Genomic DNA, 21,001 nt, shown 5'->3' on the forward strand with positions numbered 1-21,001 from the left:
GCAATCTCTGTCCATGTGATTTATAGCCTCTGAAAACCTACTGGAGGATGAATAGGGCATCAGTTGGTTCGGATGCAACAACATACAACAACAACAACAATAACCACCCTATTTATGCTGGGCTTTCATGGGAAGTGTGACACTGCCCTAGGTCCAAGCAGAAATCTAGATACAACTTGCTTATATGAGGACATTTTTCTTCAGCCAGCTCCTCTCTTCCAAAACAATTCCTTCTGTAAAAGCAGAAAACGCACACTGAACTGGCAGATTGCTAACTTTACTGGAAATCTATTTTAGGTAGGAAACTAGTTCTTCCAGTTTGTTACAAATAATATGAGACAAAGCTGAATGGAACTCATGTTTAGTAAGACAATAGACATACCTATAAATACCAAGAGGAAGCCTGGGGAGGCATTGATGGTTAAATGGACAAGAAGCCATTCTCCAGACACTACTGGACCACCAAAAGCCCAGCTCAGAATCTGGCAGCTCCTTGACCCAGGGACTCAGGTGTGAGCGAGGCTGCCTTCCCTTTTCCACCAGGTTACCAAGAGGGGAGGCAGCAAGTTGGCCTTACCTGGCATGTAGAGTGACCCAAGAGCTCTCTAAGCTCTGCTCCTCCTCAGCACAGTCCTTTGAGGTAGATACAACTAGAGTTCCTTTTTTTGGGAGGCAGAGAGACACTAAAGCATAGGTACTTTGCCCACCTACCCAAGGTCAGCAGCTGGGGAGCAGCAGCCCAGTGCAGCTGGAGCCCTCTTACCACTCATTCTCCCCACTCCTGCTGTCTCACTGATACACACACGTCTATAGAAGGGCATCAAGATAATCTTGGTCCCACAGAGCAAAAGACCCACAGTTCTGAGCTCCAGAGTGGTATCATTTAGAATTCCCCCCATCCTGCTCTGCTCGGGGGCCCTGTCAGTGGAAGGGATGTGTGGGATACTTCGGCTCAGAAACAGAGGGGGCAGATCTTAGGGCAGCCAGCAGAGAGAAGTGAGTGAGAGGTTTGAGGAGGCAGGTAGACAGAGCAATGAGCAGGCCATGGGGTCAGGGAACGGGTTAGCCGGGGAATGGGCTTAGGCATTTTGCTATTGCTCAATATGAGACTATGACCTGCTGGCCCAGTGGCCCCAAGACTCTTCTCTCTTCCACGGCTCCCAGCCTGGGATATCCCTTCCTATCCAAGTCCCTATAGCTGATATTGTCTCCCATCTGCTCCAACTCAATTTTCACTTTAGGATTAGGAAATTGGGGTGAAAGGTCTTGCATTTCCTTTCTCCCTATGTCAAGATAGGACCCCACACAGCAGGGTCTGTCCTACATACCCAAATACAGCCTGCCCTAAGCCCAACTGCTCTCCAAAGAGCAGCACTCATTTTTCACAGCTGTGTCCAGGAGATGAGTTTATTAGATGTTGAAGCCTCAAGTTGTGACCACCTTAAACCAAGACCCCATGCCAGGGCATCAGCATCCAGGGCCAGCATCACCCCAACATAGCCACAGGCTCCAGGACAGGGTAACGTCATCATTTAGTCAGCCAGGAAAGAAAATGCCAATGGATTTGAACACACAAATCAAATGTTAGCATCTCTATGTGACAAGAGGCACAAGCAAGCAAGTGAAAGTTGAGCGGCCTGGGAGAAAATCTTGCAGCACTACCGGAGCAGGGCAAAGAGCAGCCAGCACGGATGGACAGGCCATGAATGGACAATGCACAGAGGGGAGACACAGCAACCAGTAAGGCCTGAGGGCTGGGCACTCATGAGCTCACTGGTCACAAAGCCTCTCTCTGTGCATGTCTTCTGCTCTCAGCACACCCAAGGCCAGCCCTGGATCAGGCATCAAACAGGACCAGCAGGTAACCACCTCTCAAAAGGAAATCTCACCAACAACTCATCACTAAGTCCCATCTCAACCCCACTGTGCCAAGTACACTCTGCTAGTCTCTGCCCTTTCCTTGGCTCTCAGGGATGGGCAGTATTGCTGAAGCCATGGAAACGGTAAACACAGATACCCTTTCAGTTCCACCATGACCAGAAGAGGGCATCCTAATTAACCTGTCCACAAATGGCATTACAATAAAACAAAAACATCAACTATTGTTTCTCACATACTCCCACCCTCAGCTTGATGAGACTGCCTGGTAGAGATTGAACTGTGTCCTTTTAAAAGTCGTGTTGGAATTCTTAATCCCTGTGACTGTGTTTGGAAATAAGAGTCTTGGCAGACATCATCAGTTAAGATGAAGTCACACCAGTGCTGTAATCTCATTTGAATGGTGTCCTTAAAAAAGAAGAGAGACACAGACAGACACAGAAGGAAAATGATCATGTGATGATGATGTTGCAGCTACAAGGCAAGGAAGGCCAAAGATCTACATGAGGCTTAAGGACAGCATGGCCCTGCCAACACCCTGAAATCGGACTTCCAACTTCCAGGACAGTGAGCTAATCAACAATATACCTACTCCTCATTTACTAACCATCTCATTATCCAGCATTTCACATTCCCAACAGTGTAAAAAAAAAATCTACTAACAAACTATTTTGCACAGTAAAACATAGTTTGGCAGTGTGAAAAGAGCAAGGGCTGTGTGGGGACAGCCATATTTGACCTTTACCAACTTCACAAAGGGATACTGTCCCTGTCAACAATATCAATAACACAAAACCAATTCCCATGAGGTCAGACATGTCCCCTCACACTGCTGCACTTCTTTCTACGCATGCCAACACCAATCTTACTGCTTTACTGGGCCCCAAATCCAATGCCATAGCTCACAGACCACTTAAAAACCATATCGGGGAAGTTAAAAAGCTATAATTAAGATTAGTAGCAAAATGTAAGTCAGGATGTTGTTGTTGTTGTTATGTGCCGTTGAGTCGTTTGCGACTCATAGCGACCCTATGTACAACAGCCCTAAACTGTAAGTCAGGATAGCTTCTGAAATGTGCTCACAGGTCCCTCAATCTTGGGCCTCACGGCTATAGGCCAGTGTTAAAAGCTCTAAGTCCTGCTAAGTATGGCTCCCCGCCCCCTGCCAGTCCTCCAACAAACTTGGGCAAAGGCTCTTAGCTGTAGTTCCCTACAGGTTAGTTCCAAAGTCCACTCCATCTCACATCAGGTCTCTGGTGCACTGCTGCTGCTATGGCTGCTGTTCTCATAGGCCCTGGGCCTCTGCTCCTCAAGGATGCATTGCATTCTCTTGCTGTTTCTCTGCTGGTGGGGAAGATTCCCCAATTCTGCTGCCGAATCCACTTAATTTAATGGCCAAAATTAGCCAATCCCCTGGTGGATAGGCTAACAGGTCCTTTTCACGTCCACATGGCAAAGTCAGGCAGGCAATGGTTAGGAAAGCCAATTTGAACAATAAACCTGTCTAAAGAGGAGAAAAGCGGACAAAGAGGTACAGGGCCAGGAGTGTCTCTTTGAAAGGGCCAGAGGGAGTGAGAATAGCACAGCCCCTCACTGTCCTAGAGTAGAAAGCAGATAAAGAGCCTGTAGGCCAGCCTCATGGTACCTCAAGAGCTCTAAGAGCAAGAGGATCTTTTATTTGTTGCTGACTCACAGTTATGGTACCAACTATGGGGTTTATTAGGGAAGGAGGTTGTAGAGTGGGTAGGCAAAGAATACTACCCAATACAAGCCTAGGGTTTAGCCTAACAGTTCTAAGGCACAATTCCTCAACAAGTCCAGAATATGGTTTCAATTAAGCAATTAATCAAAATCATCCAGCAAGCTTTGCCTCGGAGCAGTTATAAGTCTGCTTCTCTTTCAAACATTTGGCAAGACAGTCAAACCTTCAGCTGTGGCCAGCACAAAAACAAGAAGCACACCTTGCCACCGTTTGGCCACTGTAATGTCACAGTTTTTCCACCACAGGGTCTTGTCACCACCAGCCTTGCTCACCTCAAATCTTACTGCTACAAGTCAAGTTTACCCCAAGTCTTGCTGCTCAATGTGGGAAACACTCTTATCCTAGTCCTGCAGCTGATGCTGATTTGCAAGACCATGTGCCTGTAGTTAAGGGAGCTGGAGACCAGAGGTGGCTAACTAATGGCTAAAAAAGCCAACTTTAAAGCTAACCCTGCAGGTAGAACACTAGCTGTAATGTTTAAGATTATGTATCAATTTACTAAGCCACTGTTCTTAGTAATCTGCAGTCATATGATGGCACAATTTGGCAGTTATGCAATGTGTTCCTTTTCCATTTTTGCACAATGCCAACTTTTGTATAGCGCTGATTTTCACGTAACAACCTGGTCTCTGGAACCTAAACATGTCAGTAAATGAGGAGTCAATGTCAATTTCTTTCATTTTAAGTAACTCACTTTGTAGAGCTTTGCTGCTGCAGCCTGGGACACTCATGCACAGTGCCTCACACTCACAATCCTGCTCAACAAGTTAGTTCATGGCAAGGATGCCCATAAAAGGGTGGAGAAATACCTACTCTCAGGACACCCCCCGCCCCCAGCAATGGTACCACTAACAGACAACAAGGTGACATGAAAATGACTGACTGTAACGTTTTTGTGCAGTGTTTCAACAGAAATTTACTGTTTTCATAAAAATACATCTTTAAAAAAAATCTGTTATAGCAACAACAAATTTTTCATATGCCCAGCTTACACATACAGATAGGCCTATAAGGTTAAAACTCTTTGCTAATTTACTTTCTAAACACTCTAATGTACTTGAGTCAGAGATGGCATTTTTACCCAATTATAATGCATCAATACAGGGAAGAAATTCAAGTCATAATCAGAGGTTATTTTTGTTGTGTACCATAGAATCAGAACTGACCCTTAGCTGACCCTCTGGCGGGTCTTCAGAGGCAGTCAATTGCACAGGAGATTGCTTATCTTTCTCCAGAGCAGCTGGTGGCCTCGAACCACGTGCCTTCAGGACTAAAGTGCAGCTTCTTGCCATTAAACCACCAGAGGAGGACTGAGAAATATTATTGCTAATGTCAGATATATCTTGACCAAAAGCACAAAATAATAGAGATGTTTACCCATGCTTTACCGACAAAGGCATTAAATGGCATAAAGGATAACAAATTATGAATAACATTTTAAAAAACAGGGATTTCAGAACACTTAAATGTGCTCAGGTGGAACCTGTATATAGACCCCGAAGCAGCCCTTCTAAAAGAACAAGGAGACACAGCATAGTTTAAAACCAGGGAAAGTGTGTATCAGAGTTGTATCCTTTTATGGTACTTATTCAATATGTAACATGAGCAAAGAGTCTGAGAGGCTAGGCTATAGAAAGAACGCAGCATCAGGACTGGACGAAGTCTTATTATGAATCCGTGATATGCAGATGACACAACATGGCTTGTGAAAATGAAGAGCACAGCCTTCAGAATTGATTACTACACTTCAACACTAAAAAAACTCCAAAATCCTAACAACTGGACCAATAAGCAACATGATGATAAAGAGAGAAAAGATTGAATATGTCAAAGATTTCCTTTTACTTGGATCCACAATGAGTATTCAGAGAAGCAGCAGTCAGAAATCCAAGGACATACTGCACTGGGAAAACCTGCTGCAAAAGACCTCTTTAAAATGTTAAAAAGTATTTAAAATGTCACCTGGAGGACTAAGGCATGGCTGCCTGGAGTCTTGGTATTTTCAATCACCTCATATGCATGTGAAAGCTGGACAATGCATAAGGAAGGGAGAAGACGTGCCTTTGAATTATGATTTGGTGAAGAATACTAAACATACGACAGCTGGAAGAATGAATATGTCTCAGGAGTGAGAATAGCGAGACCTCATCTCCTATCCATTGGACAGGTTATCAGGAGAGACCAGGACACCAAGCTTCGTAAAGTTCAGTGTCAACAAAAAGTAGGAAGACCCTCAACAAGATGGACTGATGCGATGCCTGCAACAATGGTGCATAGCAATGACAGTGACGGTGGTACAGGATCAGGCAGTGTTCTGTTGTGTTGTGCACAGGGTTTTTATGACTAAGAGCCAATGTGACAGCCCTGAACAACATCAATGAATCTGATCTGGTCAGAGCTGCCATCATGAGCATTATTATAATAATAGTAATAATAATTACTATTATTCTTCAAGGCATACGGGTTCTCTTGTCTGCACACACTGCGTTTTCGTTGCTGCTGGTGGTTTTATTTTTGTTATTGTTGTTGTTGGGGTTGGTTTTTTTTTGCTACTGATGTTTTTATAGTTGCTGATTTTGCCAAATTTTCTGATGTCTTAGCTGCCATATTGTGGAAATTAGTATCTATGAAATTTTATTAATAGTTGCTTGGAAAAATGAAGTAGTAATGATAGAAAAAAAATTTCATAAGGCTCTGCTTGGTTTCTGATAACGTCATAATTCAATACAGAAAGATTTTACAAAACAATTTTGTTATTAGAGTTGTATAACCTAAGAAATATTACAATTAAGTATCTTACAACTACATTTATTATCTGCTGATTCAAATGGACAGGAAACATCACTAAGAAGAAGGTCCAAAGCGGAAGGTGACACCATGAATTACCATACTAAGTGGCACCAACCCTAGGGAAGCCACCACCCCTGGTACCTGCTGGTGGAATGTTCTCCACGACACTGAGTGGTCACCAGAGCCCCAGAGCCACTCTCAGTAAGAATGTGAGTGTGTACTCCAGGGCAGACAGTCTTTCTCGAGCCCAATCCACATTCTCTGAATTCTTGCTGGGTGATTGCAGCCTCGCTTACGTGAGGCTCTGGCACAGACCCCTTGTGAGGTGTCCTGTGTCCTCTCAAGCCCTACCCCTGCTCTGCTGAGATCAGGTTGTGCAAATGAGAGATAGATGGCTCCAGGTGAGGTCGAGAAGAGGTCTAAGCCATAGGTAGACATGGCCACCAATCCCACAACACAGCAGGAGGTGGAAGACTGCAGGAAAAGGGTGCAACCTGGAGTGGCCAGTGATGTGGCCGAGGCTGGCTGAGCAGAGAGCAGTGAGTGCCCCGCTCTGGACACTAACGGAGCTGACATCAAGGCTGGCAGTAATGTGGCATCCCAGGCCCTGCTGGTAGGATAGCTAGCTGGTGACATCTCTGGGTGGGAGGAGTTCAGGAGTCAGTCAGGAGGGGCAAAGAGACATAGACACAGTGTCACTGCAGCCAAAGGCTCACTAAGCATCCCTCCTGTGACCTCAGTATGTCAGAACAGGGTGTGGTCCTGGAGCACCAACCACACCTGGAGGCATTAGGATTGTCTCATCTCCTTCTAGGTCCACAGGACACGTGAGTTCTCAGAGCACAGCAAAGCCCTTCTAGGCCCACATCCTCTCCCTAGGAGCTGAGGACCTCAAGGGTGAGTCTCAGAGCAGCAGGTATGTGCTGTACCTTGACTCTAAACCCAGGTGGCTCCTCACACCAAAGCATCACTGTCACAGGCAGTTCTAGGAAAAAAGTCCCTGAAACTCAACTGCCTTTGAGGCTTCCCTCCCACCACAGCTCCTCTCTGCTTCCTATGGATGCAGCTTCCCCCCCTAGCCACAACCTAGCAGGCCCTATCTACTTCTCCTGCAAGACCCACCTTATAAATATACCCTGCCACTCCCAAGGGAGGGAGCTCTGGTGGCCTCTGGCAAACGCTGCAATCCCAAAGGTACACCATTCAAGGCCACAGGCTGCTTGGCAGGAGAAGGAAGGGCAAACATTGGAAAAGCCACTAGAGGGTCAGCTATGGGTCAGTTCTGACTCTACGGTACACCACAACAACTCCCAAGCAACTTCCATTTGCACACAGCTTGGACAAACCAGCCTGATCCAGAAAGTCCTTAGTCCTCACTTTTGCCTTTCCTGAATCTAACTCTCCCAGCCCTCCTGACCTGCCCCAGGCTGTACCTGTTATCACTAACTGCATATGCTTTACTTACTTCTATCCTACATGCCAGTCAATCCCTCCCCCTGATCTGGAGCTCTGCTGCCCCTCCCCCATGGTGCCTGTCTCTGAGAAGGCCCTTGAAGGTGAAAGGGTCAATGTTCACCTGCACCCTTCACTCCTACCTTCTTCACAGCCAGTCCTCCTCTCAGAGATTCCAGGGCACCCCCACTGCCCTAGGCAGGATTCCACACTCACCAGAAAGTTTTGTTCATTCCTTAAAATGCATCAGCCTGATCACTGGCCACTCTTTCTCTGTTCCTCATTCATTTGGGGGACTCTACAGCCAGGTGCATCACCAGTCACTCTTTCCATAAGAATGTGTAAAATCAATAGCCACCTCCATGCTGAGAATTTCCAAAGATCCATCTTCAGCTCCAACTTCTCCCCTAAATCCAAAACCCACACTAAACTGACCACTCAGCAACTCCAACCGTGTGTAGTAAAAAGTTTGGACTCAGCTTGCCCAAACCTGCCAGTCCTCTCCAACTACCCAAGGCAGCAGTTGGTACACACACAAGAAAACAAAGGCCCTGGCTCAGGACCCTATCATACACTTACAAACCGACTTCCCATCCAGTGCAGGCCTACAGGCCACCTTCTCCTCCACAAAACACCATGTCATGCAGGTCAACTAGCTCCACCTCCCAGAGCACAACATACGAGGATAGGAACGCTGAGGTACTCACTGTCTTCTCCTGGACAGGGCATGCCGGGCTTCTCGGGGATGCTCGGGAACACTGTGCACAGAAGAAGAGAATTAGTGCAAGTGCAGCAGGCCAGGGGCTGCCCCATGTCTCAGCACAGGTTCACACTACATGAAGTCGACCAGAAGCACATTCATACAAAGCTCTGTTCTCAGTGAGAAAACCAACTTGGGAGATGCTTGCTAAGGCAATATGTTAGAAACCTAAGTCTATCTAGGAACACCAAATTCCACTTTATAAAACTCTAAAACACTGGAAAGTTCAAGTGAAAAATCAGAGTATTCAACATAACAAAGTTAGTGAGCTGATTTGTTTTAAGAACAAAATTATATGGAAAACAAAGAACTGCAATTATCATGAAAAATGTTTTTTAATAGCTCAGTAGATTCAATTTCTTTATTCTCAAGATCAAGTTCAAAATAAAATGTAAAATGTAACCTGAGCTTCCACAATACAGCAGTCAAACAGAAGGTGGTGTTGTTCAGTGCCATTGAGTCAACGATGACTCATCGTGACCCTATAAACAGATCTGAACCTGGCCTTGTCATCATCACCATCATGTCCCCAGCATGATGTTTTTCCCCTAAGGACTGACCCCTCGTGACTGCATGCCCACACTATGTGAGACCAAATTTCACCATGCTTGCCTCTAAAAAGGACTAAAATTAAAACAAACTTTTGTCTATAAAATCAAAGAGATTTCTGAAGGTGCCAGACCCCTCAAAATAGAAAGACAAAACCAGTGTGTTTGCCATCACAGTATATATAGCAGCCTATTTCAACATCAAGAAAACAAAATCCTTACCACAGGGTCACAAGGCAACATCATAAAAGGTGGAAACTATCAATAATTTCATCTTACTTGGAGCCATAATCAACACTCTTGGTACAAGCAGTCAGGAGGAGATGTGCAGCAATGAGCAAGTCTGCTGTCAGGGACCTCACCAAAGGCTTGAAGAGCAATTATGTCAGTTTAAAGACTAAGGGGCGCCTAATTCAAATCATGATCTTTCTAATCACTTGCCAGGCATCTGGTGGCTGAACAATGAATAAGGATGACAGAAGAAGAATTAAAGCCTTTGCATTGTGATGCAAAGTGTATTCCATGGACTGCCAAGAAGGTACAACCAGAGTGTTTCTTGGACGCAAGGATGGTGAAATTTTGTCTCTTATACTTTGGGCATATTGTTAAAAGAGACTATTCCTTGGAGAGGATCATCATGCTTAAAAAGGTGGAGTGTCAGCGAAAAGAGGGAAAGCCTCAGCAAGATGGACTGACAAACTGCTGGTTGCACTGGGCTCAAGCGTGTCAGGGATGACAGGAATGGCGCAGGAAGGAGAGGGTTCAGATTAGTTATTCACAGGGTTGTTGTGAATCGTACTCCATCGTATAGCATCTAACAATAAAAACAGTGGTTGGCTAGAAGATGCCCTCGTGGAAATGTAGGCTAAGTGTTGGGCTACTCTCCCAAAACAACAGCAGTTTGAATCCACCGGCTGCTCCTGAGGAAAAAGATGGATAGTCTCCTCCTTCTAAGATTTATAGTCTTGGAAAAACAAATGCAAAGTTGCCATGAGTTGGAATCAACTCCACGGCAGTGGATCTGGTTGTGGTTTGGGATGGTGGGCTTTACATTAAACTCTGCACTTGCACATTCGACGAAGGGTGATGGGGAGATCAGGAAATGGTCAATGACAACAGCTGAGAAATACAATAAACATATCACATGACAGAATCTTATACGGGAAGGATATCAATATGGTAAAAAATTTGTTCCATATATTTACTAAAATTAAAAAAGGAGCAAAAAATTTCATCCTTATTAATGTGATAAAAATGGTATTTTCCAATAAGGGTTTGATGAGACACTGTAATTACAAGACTAAATTGTAATTAATGTTAAAGAAATGTTATAAAACAAAATGTGTATGAATATATGAAAATCCATATGATTTACACACTTTCAAATAAAAGAAAATAAATTCCCAACTGTGTTTTTTTCCCACCACTGGTCAGTATCAGGGACAGTGACTGAATCAACAGGAAACTGAGTAGTTTCCTGTTCTGATGTCTGCTCTTAGGTGGTAGTCTGTGCCCAGCCCCAGCAAAAGGCAAATGCCAACAGAAACACACTCTCTCAGGCTCCAAGGATAGCCTGGGGAACCCCCAAAATGTTGGAGGACCCCAACTTGAAAACTCTAACTTGAAGATACCACCTGGGATGATCAAGACTCACTTTTCCTGTTATCCAGATTATAAACCACTTAGCTTAAAAAGTCAAGGAATACTGTAAGCCTGAAGACAATCCCGAGGGAAAGCAGGATGGCAATCAGTTCTGTCCTTGAGCAGTGACAAGGATACAAGGAAAGCAAATAACCTTTTCACAAGGATACAGGGAGAGGAACTTGCCAGGCCATCCACCTTGCTCCACCTGCCAGCACATGGGCTGACCAAGTGTGTCACGGACAAGTGGACAACGAGCGAGACCCAGCACCTTCCACCCGGAGCAAGTCCTGGCTCCCAGAGAGGAAGGGCATGAGAACCAGGGACACAGGGAGGGACGTGGTCCCAGGGCCTGTGAGAAGCCACCTTTGCTGTACCTAATCTTACAGACTTTTTCCAAGTAACCGCACCCTGTAATAAGGTACTCTGGTGGTGGCTTAGTCCACAGGGACTTCTCTGGTGGTCTCAATTCACCAGTGACTCTGAGACAGAAAAATGGGCAGTCTCCTTCCCTGTGATTTACAGCCCTGGAAACGAATGGAAGGTCAGTTAATGGGTTGGTTCCGATGTGATATCAATGAGTTCTTTTATTTAGGTCAACTGAAAAAATTAAAAACCTGTGACATTGATTCAATGGGCTAAAATCCTCTGGCCTCAAAACGTTTTAAACTGTGGCCTTTTGTGCTGTCTAGTCCCACTTAAATTGTCCATGGCTACAAAGGATCCCCATGTCCCCCCTAACTCCCACAGCAGGGTGCCCATCCCCTGACCACTGGTCACTCACCATGAATGATGAGTCCTTCATCCCTGTGCTGACAGCATAAGCGGAAGGCCTCCTCCAACTCCATCTGGGAGGAGACGGTGCAGGGGTCTCCTGGCAGAGAAGAGACATTGCTGAGGCCAGTGTCAAGGGCCACCATGGCATGCTATTAAAGTAAGCAAAGGCAGGACAGGTCTCTGGCCCAGGCCAGCAGTCCTAAGCTCTGGAGACATCAGAGATCAGCCAGTTTGAGGTTCCCCCAGAGGCAGCTGGTCTCCTAGAGGGAGATGAGCCCACCCAGGGCCCTGGAATGCTGGCATGAGGAATCCAGACATGCTATGACTCTGGTTCATGAAATCAATAATCCTAGAACATTCTCTTTTGGTCAGTCTTGACAGAAGAGGAAGGCTCCTCCCATCTCTCACTAGTTGAGACAATAGAAGTGGCCACAACCAATGCTGTAAGTGCCACATGCAACAGAAACAGAAGGGGTGAGGGGCAAAGTGACTGACACTTTATCAAAAGACTGTTATTGATAAGTGCATCTGATAAAAGCCATGGTCTTTGCAATCACTTGTTATGCGAGAGTTGGGCAATGATTAGGGAGGATAGAAGGAGAACTGATGCCTTTGAGCTGTGGTGCTGGAGAAGAGTATTGAATGTACCATGGACTGCTAAAAAAAACAAACAGATTCATCCTGGAGAGGGTTAAACCGGGCTGCTCCTTGGAGGCAGGGATTCTGAGGCTCTGTCTAACATACTTTGGATATTTTGTAAGGAGAGACTGGTCCTTGGAGAATGACATCATGCTTGGGAGGGTGGAGGGACAGCGCAGGAGGGGAAGACCCTCTATGAGGTGGATTGATTCAGTGATTGGGGTAATTGGGATGGGTGTGTCACAGACAGTGTGATTGGCACAGGATAGAGCAGGGTTTAGGGCTGTTGTACATAGGGTCACTCTGAGTCGCAAGCCACTCAATGGCACATAACATTACTTCATACCCATTTGTGTAAATGCATCTGTGAATATATGCATATAAGTTGCTGTTGATTGCCTTTGAGTCAAGCACGACTCATAGTGACTCTATGAACAAAAAGCCTGAAGATCCCCTACAACCGTTGACATTTATAATTTTTTTTACAAGATCTGAAATACAACTCCATCCTGGTTCTAAACAAAAAGTCATTGGAATGACAGTAATAAACAAGATTTTACCACAGAATATTGTGATGTGCAATCTTCTAATTGAAACTCAAGAAGGAAACAGGTGCTTTCCAAAAGAGCTAAATATACCGGTCCAAAAAATGGAAGGGTTTTCTTACTGCCACTCTCTCTCCAAAGACATTCATGTCCTTCAGCATCCCAACCAAAGATGAGCACATGTTCTGCTCATGCGGCACCACTGACATCACTGGATAGTTGTCTATAACACTAGACCTCTGACACTGGGCTCCAGCTTCTTCTCTCACAGATCGTCATCCTCGTCTGGGAGAGCAGTTGTCAGTGCAACCTCTAAATCATGCTCATGTCATGCTGCCAAAGCTGGGTCCATGACAACTTGTGGTGAGACAAGAGCAGGCATGGCAACAAAGTTAGGGGTTCCAATCAGTTCTAGCAAGCCAAAGGAAAGGCTTTTCCAGGTTGTAGTTACTTTTGACAGAAATATTATAGTACTGAAGATTCTTCTTTCAGTGGAAAATGGATTTTGCCTTAACTTTCCGGTCCTTAATGTCCACTTTGCCAAACAAAATGGGGTGTTTGCACATACTCAAACCAGCTCCCTATGCCAGTTAGGCATGTTCTTATAGGTAACTCTCACTGATACATCAAACATCATAATGGCACACTGGGTTTGGAGATAATAGCCATTGCTCAGTCCCTCAAATTTCTCCTGGCCATCCTAAAAGCCTTCTGAGGTCCCAACTCTTCTCACTATTTCTTAGTTGTTGGAATGGACGGAAAACCTCATAAGCAGTTCCTTACTTTACACCTCTACCTTGCATTCGAACTTCCGAGTTGTAAAACAACCCAGGGGTAGATGGAATTTCCTCCAGGACTTAAGAACCATAAATGACATAGCTGAGCCTCTACATCTTGTGGTCCCTAACCTCTACACTATAATAGACTAAGTGCTAGTCTATAGGCCTTTTATTCTAAGAACTACCTTCCCTCTGTAACTTGATTTGTGCCACTATTAGAACCGCTACTCGGAATATTACTGCTTTTTAATTTTTGACTCATGTACTTTTAACTTGTTAGTTAAATTTGTATCTTCTAGGCTGCAACACTTCCATGATACATCTTCAAGGATATGAACATGTACGGCTAAGCACAATCAATAAGAGTGCATCTAAATTCCAAAATCAATCTCCATAATAGTCTATGTGTTTCCTACTGCCAAAGGGGCCCTTTAGAGTAGTGAGAGAAGATCTTCACCCTGAAACCTACAGCGTCCCATTTCAGCAGGAAGTAGCTAAGAGACTACGCCATCCCCTTTTCCTTATGACTCAGGGTGAAGTCTCTCTCAGGGAGGAGTGATAGGGAATGGCAAGGGACACACTGACAAAGGAGATGAATCAGAACTGGCTTTGACAAGCACTGTGGCAATTGGACAATTAAAACAGACATTGGGGAGGGGGGAAGATGAACGAACTGGGGAGGAGGGTAGAGAAAACAGTGCAACAATGAAGGAATGAAAACCCAAAATCTCTGTAAATGTTCACTAAAACTAATAAAATTTAATAATAATGAAAAAAAAATTTCTCCTGGCCAGTCATATTCCACACGCTGCATTTAATCCATCCTCTGTTGATGAGGAACACGAGGGAATGGACTTCCTCACCCAAGGTGGCCAAATACTTCTTTAATTCACTGGTCAGATACATTTTATGAACATCGTTTTTTCAGGTCCACCATTGCCCACCAACACAAGTTTGAACTGAGTACTCCTTGGGCAGCCATCATGATGGTTCATCTAAGAAGCATCTCTGGGCCTCGTCTGACTGGAAGGCTCAGAGGAGATGGGAGTAAAAACTTGTTAAAGTGACATGACTACAGCAAAGTATGCTATAGGTTTTGGGGCCACAGAAGACCGCTGATTTGCTGGATAAGAACCGATAAATAACCCAGCACCAAGGATACTCTTCTAGGCTTCAGAGCCACCTCCTTCCTAACTAAGTATGTGTTCGTGAGTGTGTGAATGTGTGTGTATATAAGAGAAGGTGAGAGAGATAAATACAGGAGAGAGGGAACGAGGGAGGGAGAGATGTGAGGAAAGAGAGAGAAACATACACAGAGACAGGAAAGAGACAGAGGACAGAGAAACAGAGAAAAGAGACAGGAAGGGGGTAGGAGAGAGAGAGGCTGAGCTCACCTCCCCTCTCCATGTTTCCTGGGAAAATGAAGAGCTCATGCTTCTGGAAAAAGCCAGAATATGAGGAAGGAAGGTCAGACGAGGCGGGAAAAGACCCACCCAAGTGGAGCTGGGAGATACCTGCTGCCCTCTTCCTGGTGTTCAGGAGAGGGGGCCCCCATGGACATCCATCAGCACAACCCCACCCCAACACCTAGGTTCCCTTAAATCAACAACAACCCATCTCCCTCCTGGAAATCACTTCCAAAGGTTCCTGCTAGAGGGAAGCTGGCTGCACAAATTTAGCTCTGTGGTATTCAACATGCCCAGGGATGCCAAGCACAGAGATGATCCGGCAAAGCTGTAGGACTGTCAAATGCTGGGGCTCAGGAAGGGGGGGGGGCAGGGCTACCTTCATTGTCGACCCACTTGAGGGTGAGCGGCTGGTCTTGACACAGTCGGCACATCTCCCGCAAGTCCTCACATAGCTTCTCGAAGGTGATGGCTGCATTCAGGCTTGTGATCACAATGTCCCTGGGCAGAAAGGACAAGGGCCATCTCACCACCAGAATGAAACAAACACAATACTGACTATGGATGGGGCAAGGTATCAATTAAATGGAGCGCCTGGTGGCAATAATGGTGAACAAATTCAGCTGCTGGCTGAAGGGCAGAGGTTCAAGTTCACCCAGAGATGGAGATGCTCTAGATGAAAATCCTGGTGATCTATCTTGAAAATCAGCCGATCATAGAATCTGCACAAAGTTGATTTAACAACAGCTGTTATTTTTTCCTAAAATAAAGTTTTTATTTTAGTTTATCTTGGCAGTAATCAGTTCACACAGTAGTTTTATTAATTAACTACAGAGTAGCTGCCATCAAGCTGTTATTTTTTTAAAAAATAAAATGAACTCTCTCCCCTCAAAAAAAGTGTTTAACCACATACATATATACACAAAATAAAGCTGACCATCATTTATTGCTGTTTTTTTAAAAAAAAATTGTGACCTTAATTTCTCCTGTATAAAGAAGATATGACTATCTGCCACACTGATCTGCATAAGCCACATAGAAAATTCAAGGTGAGACTCCCACAGGGAAACCCTTAGATCAGAAAATCACTTCTTTCCAGTGGAAAGTGAGGCAGCAGCACCTGCCTGGCACCAGATTAAAATTCTGAACTATCTGATAAAAACTCTTACTCCTCCCCCAAAGCTCACTCCTGCAAAGAACATGAGAGTGATAACTTTGAAGAGATGGGAGAGGAAATGAAGGAATTTCACTATCAAAACTCGGCATTTTTGTTTTTTCAGTCTAGAGGAATGGTTTACACTCTTTCCGTACAGCTATTACACAATTTCAGATACTTTTTAAAAAAATGTTTATTGTATTATTTTTATGTGTACCGTCAAATCAGATCTGACTGGTACAGGAGGAGATTGCCCCCTCCTTCTCCAGCAAGAGCATCTGGTGGATCTGAACCGCATACCTCTGGGATTGCAGTGCAGCGTCTTGCCACTAGGCCAGATACTTTTTAAAGAAAAACCTAGACTCAGAGGAAAAGTCTCATAACTTGTCATCCAAACAAGAGACACTGAAATCCCAACCCCAGTACAAGTGAATGTGACCTTGTTTGAATATAGCAACTTTGCAGAAGTTACGAATGCTGCAGAGCTAGGAGAGACAGCCACATCGGAAGCCCCCAGGAGCTGGGGACAGGCAGGAACAGATGCTCTGAGCCTCAGGAGGTATCAACAAGAAGGCCAATACCCTGGTTTCAAATCCCAGTCCCTAGAACTGGGAAATAATAAAGTTCTTTTCTTAGAACTCACCCAGTTATGGGCCTTTATTCCAGCAATCCTTAGCAAACTAACAGTTTGGGGATGATGTAGGACTTTCCAGGCACCCCAAACTCTAGAAACACAAGTTCTGCTTGCCATTAACATGGTTGGTTTCCCCATCAAGGTTACCTGAATCCCATTTTTATAATGAAAGTCTCCCTGATAAACCAAGACACCTTAGATAGTCAAGATCATCATGAGTGTGTGTACATGAGGAATGCCTCAGTCCAGTGCCCACTGCCAAGCCCCCAGACTTGATTCAGGGGGAACCCACAGCCTTCCTCTGAATAGCAGCCTCACACTTGAGTCACTCCATCTAAGTGAGCACTTCCCAGAACACAGCAACTGCTGAGCTCTGAAGTTTAGACCTCTCCACTCTCAAAATCCTGGGTCCTAGAGTACTGAGTCTCCAGAAGTAGCCAATGTAGAAGCTTTAGAAAAAAAGCAGGTGTCAGGAAGAATGGCTGGGATGGGGAGGCCTGGGAGAGGAGAGGACCAGAAGAGAAAGAGAAGTGGAGAGAAGGGAAGAAAGTGGGCACAAAGGGACAGGGAAGGGAACAAAAGGACACCGGGAGGACAGAGGAGAGGGAAGGAGAATAGGGGATAGAGAGAGGGAGGGAGAGGAGGTAAGTGATGAAGTGGAGCATCAGGAAAGTGTGAGGGAGGGGTGGAGAGTGAAGAGAAAAGGAGAGGTAGGGGGAAGAAAGGTAATAGGACGGGGCTGTTGGGGGAGAGTGGAAGAGGGAAGGGAATGGGGTAAAGGAAGAGGCAGGGTGGGGGCGCAGCCTCCTTCTCAGTCCTTGAAACTGGAGTCAGCAGGTCGCATTACTGGATGCCAGGTAAGTGAAGCACTCCCCAGGGGCCCAAGGAACGGGGTGGGCTGAGCCGCTGCAGCACTCCCCACAGCAGGGCCCTCCAACTCTGCGATGGGCCACCGGCACCCTGGATTCTCCCTCCCTGCAACCCCGAGCCTGGGGCTCAGGTCCTGCCCATCCCAGCGTGGCCACACTCATGTCTGGAGGCGCTGGGTCTGCGCTCTGCTCGCGCCAGTGCTCAGACATGCTACTTGATGCTCAACGGAAAGGGTCGTTCTGGCTGGGAAAAGGCCTCTACACAGAATGTTCCCAAAAGGCGAGCCAGGACCTGCAGGCATTGCAGGACCAAAACTTCGTGGATATATTTTAATCTACCATCTGGGGTCAGGAGAGCACCCCTGACCTCTCAGGAAGTTGCTGGCCAAACCTACCCCCTCCCACCCCAAAATACTTCCTTTGGGCTCTGCCATCAACACAATTCTAGAAAGCCCTGAGGGCGAGGGGGCTGGAGACAAACGCGCGCGCACGCACGCAAAGGAGATTGCCCACTTTGGAAAACACCCTAGGGCGTCAACTGCTCCAGGGGCCTGGCTGGTTATCAAGAGAGGCTGTGGGTCCTTCTCAGGATGAGAGATCACCGACTCGCAGAGCGCTGTCTAGGTCGGGAATTCTGAGGAAGGTTTGAACTTGCTTCTTCTTAAGAACGAAGTTCCAAATCACTAAAACTGAATTACGGGGTTCACCAGCCTGGGCAACACTGGGCCTCCCTCTACTTGGTATGCAGGCTCCCCTCCAGGAGCCCCAAGGTCCCAAAAGTTGAGGGCACCTAGCGACAGAGCCACGCTCGCCCCTCCAATGCGCGCCTTCCTTTCGCTAAGCCACTGAGTCCGCTCCACTCTACCAGGGGCTGCCCTTTGAGTCCTACGAGGTGCCGACTCGTTCCATTTCACAGCTAGATAAGTGGAGTCCAGGCCGTCCGGCGCGCAGACAGATGCAAAAGCCCAAGCCCTGGGAAATACCCCAGACAAACCGCGCCGCCCTTGTCAGCGTCCCCGGTTCACGCCCCTATCTGCGCGCCCGCTGGCTGCACCTGTCCCCAGCTGCAAGACACTAGTTTTCTACCTGAGAGCTTTAGTCCAAAAAGCTGCAGAGAAGTTTAGGAAACTCTATAAATTTGTTTTAACCTATCTGAAGTGTGCACAATTTTATGCACATTTTAGTTTTTAAAAACTTTGTGGGTTTTTAAAATGTCAACCAGTGGAAATGTCAACCGTTGCCACCATCCCCCTTGCCCGCTCCGCCACCGGGATCCTCAGCAAAGGCCGAGAATCGCCTCCACCCAGCCGCACTGCCGAGTCCGGCCCGGCCACCCTGAGCCTCGGGAGCCAGAGCCAGGCTCAGGCGGGGGACGTTCAAGGGCGCCCGGGGCCGCCTCTCGGCGCTGGCGCGTCTGAACCTCCCGGGGCGCACCTGGGCCGGAAGGGCCTCGCTGTCTTCCCGCGACCGCAGCCCCCGGCTCGGGACTCGCAAAAGCACCTCCCGCCGCCCGCGGTCGGGTCTGCGGGCCGTCGGGGCGCACACTCACCCGCTGTAGTGCGCCTTCAGGAGGACGAGGCTGTCGCTCCCGTCCATCTTGACGCCCGTCCGGCTGGGCATGGCGCTCCCGGCGGCCGTCAGGACCGTGCCTCAGGCTGCGCCGATGCTCAGACCATGGATGGGGGCGCACCTGACGAGGGACGCGGCGAGATCAGGTGTGGCCTGCGGCGGAACGCGGAAGGTAGAGCACGGAGTGGAAACGGAGAGACGCGCAGACAACCGACGCCAGCTCTGCTAACTCCAGGGGAACTTGGGCGCGGGGCGGGGACCGGGCCGCGGGGCGGAGACGGGGGCGCGGCCAAACCGGAGCGCGCGACCAGACGGCAGCGCGCTCGCTCCGAGTGCGGGCGATAGGTGCCCCGGGGGAGGGGAAGGAGGAGGGGTCCGAATATGGCCGACCCGAGGCCTAGCCGGCGGCCAATCGGCTGGGCGCGGCGATCCTGGAGCGGGGGCGGTGGCACCTGTGGCCAATGAGGGCGCCGTCAGGCCGCCACCTGAGCCAATCCTCAGGGGATCCCGCGTCCGCGGCCCAATCGCAGAGGCGCAGGGCTCACTACCTGTCTGGCGGGGCGCGGCCCACCTGCGGCCAATGGGAGTGCGCGCGACCCGGCTCTGCCCAGCAACGCACGGTGGGTGGCCTGGCCGAAGAAGCCAGCACGTTCTCCCCGGATCCCCCTGAGCTTCTCTGGAAAGTGGGCTCGCGGGGACAGCGGTCCAAAGTGAGGCCGAGACCGCAGACTATGCGCTTCTGGGAACTTGTTGGAAATTAAACTTCTCAGGCTCTACCCAGACCTACGGAATCATAAAGCTAGGACCAGCGTTTGCGAGCCCTGGGGGCCTCCCTCCCTGGTGATGCCTCTGGCTTAATGCGAACAAGGAGCGGGGCGCCAGTGATGTTTAATATATGGTGATCAAGGCTCATACTTTTCTCACAACTCCTGCAAACCCAATCCTCCCATCCCTCCTGTTGCTCCCCTGATCTTCAGCCCGTGAACGGTACCCCTGGCTCCCGGGGTCCCGGGGTGCTCTCGCTTGTTCTTGTGTGCCCGCGAGTGGACGCCACACAGCCACCCTGGTGGACACAGAGCTGCCCCGCTGCACCCTCTGTCCACTGGTTGACATTTAAAAAACCCACAGTTTTTAAAAACTAAAATGTGCATAAAATTGCATCACCAACAAGTCCATCTGGCCCCACCTTCAAAGAGTTTCCAGGCATTTCCCACCATCCATTGGGGCTGTCTGGTCCAAGGTACACCTTCACCTGGTTTTTAACAGGCCATTCTATCTGCCTTATCTTACCACCCTCCCACCCCTGCCTCCAGACAATTTTCTACAGACCAGAATTAACCTTAAACTTGGAAATAACCTTAAAATACTGACTGTGCCCGTATTGTTAAACACAGGCCTCAAACTGCTTCCCATCACACAGGGAGAAAAAGCCATCATGTGTCCCTTCCATAACCGTGCAGAACCTAGACCCTCTCCACCCCCTCATCCTGGCTTCCTCCACTCCAGTCCAGTCTTCTTGCTGTCCCAGCCTCTGTCACCAGCAGAGTGATGGCTACAGAAAATATGAGGGCAAACAATGAAACTGAAGCCCCATTCAAACATTTTTTTTTCTATATTTTATTAATTTTCATAAACATTTACAGAGATTTTGGGTTTCCATTCATTCATTGTTGCACTATTCTCTGTACCCTCCTCCCAGTTTGTTCTTGTCCAAGTGCTACAGTGCTTGTCAAAGCCAGTTCTGATTAATCTTCTTTGTCAGTGTGTCCTTTGCCATTCCCTATCACTCCTCCCTG

The 21,001-nt window shown here is 47.4% G+C and overlaps 1 protein-coding gene across 1 annotated transcript in view; it reads right to left on the reverse strand.

The window, feature by feature from the left end:
* Positions 1 to 19,256, reverse strand: part of PRKCZ (protein kinase C, zeta) — a 142,210-nt gene extending 122,954 nt beyond the window's left edge. The window contains exons 1-4 of the mRNA XM_006885824.1: positions 19,186 to 19,256; positions 15,357 to 15,478; positions 11,616 to 11,705; positions 8,590 to 8,640 (exon numbers count right to left, since the gene is read on the reverse strand). Of these exons, the coding sequence (XP_006885886.1) occupies positions 8,590 to 8,640; positions 11,616 to 11,705; positions 15,357 to 15,478; positions 19,186 to 19,256 (334 nt within the window). The remainder of the gene's footprint in view (positions 1 to 8,589; positions 8,641 to 11,615; positions 11,706 to 15,356; positions 15,479 to 19,185) is intronic.
* Positions 19,257 to 21,001: the final 1,745 nt, after the last annotated feature.

This window comes from Elephantulus edwardii, unplaced genomic scaffold (assembly GCF_000299155.1).
Source record: "Elephantulus edwardii isolate Elephantulus edwardi_28Jun2011 unplaced genomic scaffold, EleEdw1.0 scaffold00045, whole genome shotgun sequence".
Classification (NCBI taxonomy): domain Eukaryota; kingdom Metazoa; phylum Chordata; class Mammalia; order Macroscelidea; family Macroscelididae; genus Elephantulus; species Elephantulus edwardii.